Genomic DNA, 10450 nt, shown 5'->3' with positions numbered 1-10450 from the left:
CATTACAATTTTCTTTAACTTCCACACAATTAAATAAACAATTTAACTTTTTCAAATCTCAAAATAAAAATAATATTAAAAAAAATATATTCTAACATTTTATTTAACTTTCTACTTTTATCTCAACTAATCTCATGATCTCATATGTGAAAACAAACTAGAGATTCCACAATTAATGACCTAGGTTTTGGTTGTTTGCCAAATAACAGCATGCATTATTAATTTCATTGGTTCTTGATCTACAATTACATATGATCTAAAATAGCTAACTGAATTATTTTACAGGTCTCGCTAGGACTCTTTGCTAAAAAATAATTGGAATCCATCATAAAAAGATAAATTTTTGAGTGATTAATTTATACTTTTTTTCAAAATACTTGTACAAGACTTGCACGCCCTTAATTTATATTTATTAGCATTACAGAAAAATAATAAAGAAAGAGAGACCAGGGACAGATCAAAGAAATGATCTATTATATATAAAAACAAACAAAAATTGATTAATTTTACTAACCAATAACGTCCACATTAATATTACATTGTCGCATAAATACATTTTACATTTTCCTTTTTGCACAATGGATAGAATGGATTTTTTTTTTTTTTTTTGAATATCCGTTAATTAGCTACGTACGTATATATTTTACATTATATGAATATTAATTATAAAATGCGTAATTCTTTGGAATGGTTTTATAAGTCGTTTGATCCAGTTTTTATTCTGATGTCTAATGTCTATCACAAGTCTAATCGTGCTCGATCCCCACTTAAGAAAGAAATAATAGTTCAGGAATGATCATGATCACTTGTTTAAATATCAGTCATGACGAGCTGGCCGGGGCATCAACCAAGCTACATATATACTAATTAAAGTCAGACGGGACGTCGTACGTATAATAAGTTAAGGATCTTTAATTTATTATATGGAAGTACTACTTAATTAAGTCTCAATTCTGATCCAAATATTCCGAAGATCATGAGCAATACCTCTAGATTACCAAACAAGGGAACTTGTTAATGGAATATCGGATCAGAAATTATCATTCATTAAGATCATGCTTGCTTGATGGAACATGAATCTTAGCAAGAATATATATAGTTGCTTGATAATTTATCTACTTAATTAGAGATATATATTAATATTATCGGAGAATATTATAATATATATCCATTTTCATTGACGACCAAAAAAAAAAAAACAGCTAGTTAATTAATCATCATGTCACATATATTATACATATATACTTGTCAGGAAATTTAATATATGGTTTATAATTGGATTATTGATATTAATTATTTTCTCAGCACTAAGCTGTACATGATCAGCTAATTAAATAGAATATTCTTGATAAAGAATTTCTCGCAATTGACTAATTTTGAGAGTATATTCTACGCCCTAATAATTAATTACGTGTCACGTACCTGACAAGAAGAAATTTCTCTATTTTTTAATCTTTCATGCATGTTATACGTACGTGCATCAATTAGAGTATATCAAGGGAATGAAGTACGTACTGTCGAGAATACTTAATTAAAGATCATCACTAGAATCTCGGAGAAGGAAAACAAAAGGCATTAATATTGATATATGATAATATTATATATTAATTACTACTGTAAATCTTAATAGAAAACCTGCATGCAGTAGTACTCATGTGCATGCAGTAACATGAGTTAGTTCATATTAGTTGTGTAGAACAGTACATGACTTACGGACTCCATTATATATAGATTGTTTGGCAATACGAACGTACATTGCCGCGGCCGGATGGAAGAACAAAAAGTAAAGGCGGGGAGGGGGGGGGGGGGGGGGGGGGGGGGGGGGGGGGGGGGGGGGGGGGGGGGGGGGGGGGGGGGGGGGGGGGGGAGGGGGGGGGGGGGGGGGGGGGGGGGGGGGGATTAAGAAAACAAGGAGTTATAATTAAATAACCTTATTTGGAACTTACTACGGTACGTACGTACTAGTACTAGGGTTTACGTGTATGAGGCAAATTGCTAGTGCTGCATGTTGCTAATTTTAAAGCCATATAGCTCCGGCTTCTATGAGCATTTTCTTTAGATTCCCATTGAGCTGAAGGGTCATGATCGTGTTTGCAGAGCCCACAAATTTACCCCAATGAACACTGCTGGAACTGAGGGGTTGCATCCGAGCCGCATGATCAGAGCCCTTTCCATTTCCTTCCCCGTGGGTTCCTCATCGAGTTCACAAATTGCAGGGCTGACTCCTTGCTCGTAAAATAGCCTTTTGATTGCATGGCACATGCAGCAGGAGCTCTTGCTGAATATCACCACTGCCTTCTGTGATGCGACTTTCACAATGCGATCCATTCCCGTACGTACGTAGAGAGCCGCCCTGGCTCGACCGCGATCAAAGATCGATATATGTATATGTATATATATATATATATGTACGTGATTTCTTTCTGGATATCCTAACAAATAGTGAAGTAGAGATGATCTAGGCCGGTTGTGATTGAAGTTCTGAAATTCTGGTGGGAATGCGAGAAAATATGGTAGAAATTAAGTACTATTGCAGATACAGGATATAGCTAGCAGGCAGCTTAATTGGTTTGTGATGGAAATGAAGTTCTATCTCAAGGGCCTTTTATAGAAACGTCTAGGGAGATCAGCTGGGAAAGGTGGTGGATTTTAACGTACTTGCATATAAAAGTACTTTACTTAATCCGAAGCAAGAAATTAATGGAGGGATGAAAAGGTGAAGGTTCCATTGGATATAATTTGGGTTTGGCCGGGGCCCAAAATCAGCATCGATAGCGACATGTGTGGCTTGCTAGCTGCTAACAATCTTACCCAGTTGTTCCAAGAATCTATCAAGCTAGCTAATAGAGATAAGCTAGCCAAACGACGCTGCCGAAAGTACTGGAATATCACTAGCGAAGGAAAAAGTGGCTAGCTAGTATTATGCAGCGTACGGTACACTAGCGTTTTTGTGAATTTAAAAATTGTATGCCCCAGCTCGAATATGTACGTTAATGTGAGAGGCTATGTGAGTGGGAAATGTCAACTTTTGGTTAAAATGACGATGGCTTTGGGACGAGCTAGCTAGCTAGATCAGGCTGAAAGATCGATGCAGTCGCACAGATCATGACGATGATCATGTGCGCGCATATCATTTTTTTTTTCCGCAAAATTTTGCATAAAGTTTTTGAGCTTTAGATGATGTGTATGTAGTAGAATTAAGTACTAGCTAGCACCATTTATATTATATATATATATATATATATATATCAAAATTAAAGGAGATAATTAAGAAAGTGGGGAATATAAATTAGAATCACAGGCATAAGCCATAGATTTATCACTATAAAAAAATGCTTATAATTTGTAGTCAATTATTAGTTATGAAAATGACTATTTTTTATTAAAAAATTCTATTTTCTTTGCAAAAAATCATTTCATTCCACTATCGTCGCAAATAACTCCTTACGAATAGCCCGAAAGTTGGGTGGATGGAGAGATATGAAGGTGATCATGATCAGGTTATATATGGAAGCTGGAAAAAGAGAGGGAGAAACAATGGGAAGTGTATCTCTGCAAATGGTTTTGGTAGAAGGAAAGGAAGAGAATATTGAAGGATGAGAGAAGTCCGTACATGTACTCACACACATGATGATCATCATCTTATTAGAATAATGATATATTCATATGCCTATTTTACAACCATCCAATCCAATCCTTATAACTAGCTACTACTTAAGTACTGATCCACACATGATGATGCATTAATTCTCTCAATTTATCATGTTAATATAATGTTTCATGATATATTATAGATTGAATTTCGAGATTGATTAATTAATTAATTATTCCCACCGGGCTTAAGTACTATAAATTGTGCATGTAGTACTGTGTATGCCGCATATATATCTAATTGTTTTTTGGATGATGGAGAACCACCCGGCCACAGTAGTAGAGGTAGCTAGCCCTTAAGATTCATCTATAAAATTTAAATTCCGACTGACACAGCAACACACCAGTACCACACCATATCATACTGTATATCTCATGACTGGCCACATGCATGCATGCTAGCTGCTGCCATGCCATGCATCTTTTAGTACAACACTGATCATGATGATCATGCGCGCATTGGAGGACGTATTACTTTTGCAAGATAACATGATATTAATCTTTCCAATATTTAAAATATATTTTATTTCAAATCATTATATATAAAAATTCGAGCTTCGAAGTATATATTGTCATGATCACCAAAAATTTTTACAAATAAGATTAATCTACGATTCCCATGCACGTTTATAGACCTCTCTCTCTCTCTCTCTCTCTCTCTATATATATATATATAGACGATCACATGATCTGCTTAATCATTATCTCGGAAGCTGATCATAAGAGCTAGGGATTCACACATTCCACTCTTTCACATGTTATATATAATTAGCTAGTATGAATATAAGCAATCATGCATATATATATATATATGTATATATCGCACATTACTCTATTTGATGATAGAGTACTAAGCAAATTAAATTATGAAAAAGTTGCCATGCATATATGCATGAGAATATCGATGATCCATTCGCGTGTTAAATAATGATGGATATTAGCTAGCTAGCGTCGACATCCGAAACCATTTCTAGGAGATCTATACCATGCATATTGCACCAAGAACAGCGAGAATCGCAATCCATGATCATGTAGAATAAATAAAACCATTACAACAGAAATTAAACATGTGAAAACTAATTAATTAGTCTCTGAATATAGAAATTATCTATGGATATATACGTTCTCTTTATTGGTAATATTTTGTTCCATAATCGAAATGACTTGAGTGTAGTGATAGAATTTTCTTCTTTCTGCAGCTTGCTTTAGATTTTGGATGGAGATGCATGTATTCTTTCTGTTTCGTATCTACAAAAGCTATCAATAAAGGCAAAGAGTATAAAATAAGGTTCTTTAGCCTCTCTCTCTCTCTCTCTCTCTCTGTGGGAATAATAGGAAAGCAATTTGTACAGGTCTGTACCTCACCAACCCATGAAAACCTAATACATGTGATCGATGCCAGGACCCGTCCTCGCATTCTTCTTTATCTTCATGCGCTTAAAAGTTGACATTCTTTCTCCAGCCGGCCTTGGGGCCTAGCTGGCCTCCGTCCGGCCACACGCTTGATGATAAAGAAGAATGCGAGGACGGGTCCTGGCACTACGTATCTCTCACCTCCGAATTGTACAATGGCACTACGTATCACTTGCACTACATTATGCATGCATGCTACATAATACCCGTGCATGCATGGGATCGGTGTATGCATGCATAATGCTTGTGATTAGCCGCGAGAATCAGAAGATCATAATAGATAAGTACGAGAACGTACTACACTATGTTACTTACGGTAAAGTAACCCCCACATATTAACTCATGTCCCTTAGCCTTCGAATTGGGCCGGTTTTGCACGAGGCACTATCTATATTCCTCCTTTGAATATAATGGTCGTTTCCTGCATGCATATAGAGATGCTTTTTAGTTGCAAGTCACGGCATGCTATAGTGGCAACATGTGAGACAGCTTGAATTCACGTACGTATACAAGGAGTGTGTTCCTGGACCACGCAAGATATATACAAGGAGTATATATATATAAATATAAATACATATAATAGTATATAGTATATTAGTCTTGACGTTATCATGAATTGCATGAGGATGATTCGATCGAATTTTGGTACGAAAGGTTGATAGAAAAAGGTGAGGAAGGTTGTGATTTGATAAGATCTTTCTAGATATGACATTATCATGATCGATCAATGATCTCAAGCTTTCGAGAATGTCAGTAGATTTTCCCCGGATTTTCTAAATGAGCTTTCACACAGTACGTACCTTGTATGCAGATGATCGGCACACGGTTTTTAATTATTCCTTTTTTTTTTTTTTATGCCTTTTATCTTTCTTTATCTTTCTTTACTTTTTTCTCTTGGGATGAAACGCTTGATCCTTTTGTAGTTGTAGCGCCGGTGTACAATTACTGATTTTTTTATTCTTTTGAATCAGGGATCGAGGGGGTCGAACCCAAACCTCCAATTTTGGATCATGTTATGCCGGCCATATGCCTTTAGTTACAATTACTGATTATTTAATTTTTAAAAGTGAGCCTATTTTCTAAATAAAAAGTTTTATCCCCTTGCCACAATAGGACGTACATGGAAGATTTTCAAAGAAATGGACAAACAGAGGATCGATACATGGATAATGTTGCATGGGGACCTCATGCATATGGCATCTGCCTTCTCTTCGTATGTACGGCATGCTTTCTGGGTATGGGACGTCATGTTCTAGAAAATGATAGGGACTTGGCCCATTAGAGAAAAGAAAAAGATATATATTTTCCAAAAGTTGCTCGAGAAATTAATATTAATTCATTCTCCTTGACATGTGAGATATATATATATAAATATATATATATGTATATAAATATATATATGTGAACCATTATCGTAGATCTATCTAAATTTGGTGTCGTTGAAGATGTGCTATTCAATTAATTTATCTTCATCGATATTCAATTAAGCGGCTGTATTAGAGGTTCCATCTCTTTCATGCATTGCATGTAGCCTATTCGAACAAAATTTTCCTAGTAATCTCTTCTTATTCCGTCGGCTTTCTCTATCCGTTTGTTGAATTGGACGCGAATCTAATTTCCAAAAAAGAGGTCCCAATTGGATAAATCCAACTTCTTCCTCACTCAGCAGATGCTCCATGATAGATACTGGAGAAAAACCACATTAAGGAAATTAAAACGAACGCACTTTATATTATCAAACACATTCATCCTCATGATATAGTATTAGATGATAGGTTCACAAGTGAAATATAATAAATAATCTCTAATCATTTAATATCACGTCATGAGATGATGAGATGATGATGATAAATAGAATTATTCTTTTATATATCGGTAAAAATGAAAAAAAGGGTTCATTCGATCCAATATATATATATAATATTATATTATCAACAGAAATAATATATATATATATATATATATATAAATGCAAATGTCTGGATAATAAGTTGAAGGCGTCCAAAGCACACGTCGCCATATTAATTGTATGCTAAGATTCGTTGCTGTGTGCAACTTTAGTCGTGTAGCTAAACGTCAATCGCTGTCAAAGTAATGATCGATCAATGTGTTATTTGGACTAGAACTAAAAGACCTAAGGGATCGAACATTTTCATCTCTCTTTACTATCATATTAAGCCTTTTCCTTGCTATGAAAATTTGCAAATCCGGTCACTACCAAACTCCTATATAAATGACTGCTCTTCCCAGCTGAATTCCCACACAGCAAAACCTGAGATCTCAACTGCTTTCGATCTTCGCATTCCTCACAGAGCCCACATTACAATCGCTCCAATATCGCTCTCTAAATTACTTTCTTTCTAATTCCTTGCCTTCCCTTTCCATTAACGTCCCTTCACTCCGACCCAAAGAAGTTCGAGTTATTCGTTCAGAGACTGCATTTGCAATAACTGACAATGGAGAGAGTGACGAACATGGTGTCGGAGAGGCCAGTGGTGATATTCAGCAGGAGCTCCTGTTGCATGTGTCACACCATCAAGACGCTGTTCATCACGGAGCTCGGGGTGAACGCTGCGGTGCATGAGGTGGACGAGATTCCAAGGGGGAGGGAAATTGAGCAGGCTCTCGCGAGGCTTGGATGCAACCCGAGTGTGCCGGCCGTGTTCATTGGTCGTGAACTGGTGGGCGGAACCAACGAGGTCATGAGCCTTCACCTCCGCCGGGCCTTAGTTCCAATGCTTAAACGCGCCGGTGCAATATGGCTCTGATGATCATATAATATATACATATATATATATATATATATATATATGTATGAGATAATGAGGGTTTGGGTCGGATATATATCTATATATTATGCGTGCATGATGTGTGCTAACATAGCCATATATATATATAGAGCTTAATTAATAACTATATAACTACAGTCCTATATATATATATATATATATATATCCAGCCAGTCTGCTACTGTGTCTTGGTTTAGCTAATAAAAGTTGCAATTTTGCGTCAAAGTTTCAAGTTTAGCGTTCTTTATTGTAATTAAGCTTTGTTGTGCAACAATTAGTACTTGTGAGCTAAAATCTTACATATACGGCATAGAACAGTCTTTTTGTAAGCGAATTTGCGTATCAAAATACATATCGATACTAATATTTAAACATTCGTTTAATAAAACGGTATAAATTAAAAATAAAAATAATTTTTGTGAGACAAAAGATCACCTTCTATTCTTAAATTTTTTTTTTTTTTATTTTTCTTTTCAATGATGTGCCAAATTACTTGTAACTGACAAGGTTATTGCATTCCTCCTTTTTTTGTTACCTTACAAAATTAACAGAGGAAAAGGTCGTACGTGCCTCCGATGCGCGCAACTAGGATTTACCTGCCAATTATTATTTTCCGTGCATCTTAATTAGCTTTTATATTTAGTCACATGTAATAAAAGAAAATGATAGAAAAGGGCGCATGTGTATATAATCCAAGTACGTTGATAACATAAAAGTGAAGAATTACCGGACTTAATAGGTCGATCGAGCCTACCCTTCGTAGAACTTAATTGGGAATTTGGGCCGAACTACCTTTCAAAAAAACAAAAAAAAAATTTAATTGGGCCGAACTTAACTCGAGTACTTGGGATCATGAGATATAGTGTACGTTTGGTTATCAAATTCAATTCAACTCATCATTATAATTTTTTTAAATTTTAACATAAAATATAATAAATAATTCAAAATTTTTAAATTTTAAAATAATAATAATATTAAAAAATAATATTTTAATAATATTTTATCATCTCAACTTAACTCAGTTTAACATTTAAATGCAGCCTTAATGTGGAGGCTATTATTAAAAATGATTTTCTTTTAGACTTTTAAATTTGTCCAATTTTTTTAAGGGAGCATGCTCTATCATGTACAAATCATTTACTTTCATGAAAATTTAATTAAGGGTTATTTGGAAATCGAGAAGGTTTTATCTTATCTCAAAATTTCTCATTTCATTTCTTTTCCAAACATTACTCAAACACAAACACTATTTAATTTCAAATTTTTAAATTTTTCATCTAATCATTATCTAATTATTACAACTTTCCTAAACTTTCAACCAAAATATAAAAAATAATTCAACTTTCTCAAATCCCAAAACAAAAATAAATTTAAAAAATTATATTATAATAATATTTTAACTCTAGAATATTTTTATTCAACTTTTCCTCTCTTTTTTCAAAACCAAATAAAACATCTTAATCCAAATCATTTCACTATTATTCTCAAATAATTTCACTACTATTCACAAATCTCTCATCTCATCTCATTCCTCAAGCATCCCCTATATCTAAAATTAAAAGCAGACCAAAAAAATTAAGGTCTTTTCTTTCTCTAAAAGGTAAGGTAAATGTCCTGTGTTGAGGCAAAGATCTTCTGTTTCTTAGGCAATAATCTGTAGAGGTGATAGGATGTAGGAAGAATTATCTAAACTGTGAGAAAGATTTGAGGTCTGGTTTGGATAGTGAGTTGAAATGAGATAAAAATTGATTAAAATATTGTTACAATATTACTTTTTAATATTATTTTTGTTTTGAGATTTGAAAAAGTTGGATGATTTATTGTATTTTGTTTAAAAGTTAGGAAAAGTTATAATAATTAGATGAGGTGAAATTAATTGAGATAATTTCACTGTCCAAACCAAGTCCCAAACTAACGGAAGAACACAAACAAGAGCTCTTTCTACCGGAAGAAGTTCTCAATGAGTCAATAACAAGAGGGAGATTATGTCTTTTAGTGTTAATTATAGCCGACAAAGGGGTGAACAGAAAAGCATTCAGATTAACGATATCAAATATTTGGAAATCAAAATGATGGATTACTTTCAAAGAAGTTGAGGAGAATCGACTTCTTATGGAATTTTAGAAGAAATCAAACAAGAAAAAAGTGTTGCATGGAATGTCATGGTTGTTTGATAGATTCCTTGTAAGCCTTCGAGACTTTGAAGGCAACACACCACCAAATGACATCACTTTTCTCCAAGGACATTTCTTGATTCAATTACACAACATGCCCTTGGTTGGAATGACTAAAGAGATTTGTGAACAAATAGGCTCTACAACTGGTAAAGTAATGATAGTGGATTCTAATAGGGAAGGCTTCGGGTGGGACAAATTCTTAAGAATTAGAGTGGACATTGACATTACAAAACCTCTTGCACGAGGTAGGCTATTAAAAATTGGAGAAAAGCAATTGTGGATCGGTTTGAAGTATGAGCATTTGCCAAACTTCTACTTTCACTATGGAGTCTTGAAGCATAAGGAGAGAGCGTGCTCAAAGATGAATCAAGGAAAGCAAATGGTAGAGGAAGTGCAGACACAGAATGGTCCATGGTTGCG

General features: G+C 34.5%; 1 protein-coding gene and 1 pseudogene across 1 annotated transcript; one reads left to right on the top strand and one right to left on the bottom strand.

Moving 5' to 3' along the window:
• Window positions 1-1899: 1899 nt before the first annotated feature.
• LOC121246733 lies at window positions 1900-2601 on the bottom strand (annotated as a pseudogene).
• Window positions 2602-7286: 4685 nt separating this feature from the next.
• LOC121246732 (monothiol glutaredoxin-S3-like) lies at window positions 7287-7887 on the top strand. Its single transcript, XM_041144984.1, has one exon. It carries the CDS (start codon window positions 7521-7523, stop codon window positions 7830-7832), a length of 312 nt encoding a protein of 103 aa, XP_041000918.1. The 5' UTR covers window positions 7287-7520; the 3' UTR covers window positions 7833-7887.
• Window positions 7888-10450: the final 2563 nt, after the last annotated feature.

The sequence above is a fragment of the Juglans microcarpa x Juglans regia genome, chromosome 1S, assembly GCF_004785595.1.
Source record: "Juglans microcarpa x Juglans regia isolate MS1-56 chromosome 1S, Jm3101_v1.0, whole genome shotgun sequence".
Taxonomy (NCBI): Eukaryota; Viridiplantae; Streptophyta; class Magnoliopsida; order Fagales; family Juglandaceae; genus Juglans; species Juglans microcarpa x Juglans regia.
This window is presented reverse-complemented; position numbering and strand designations above follow the sequence as displayed.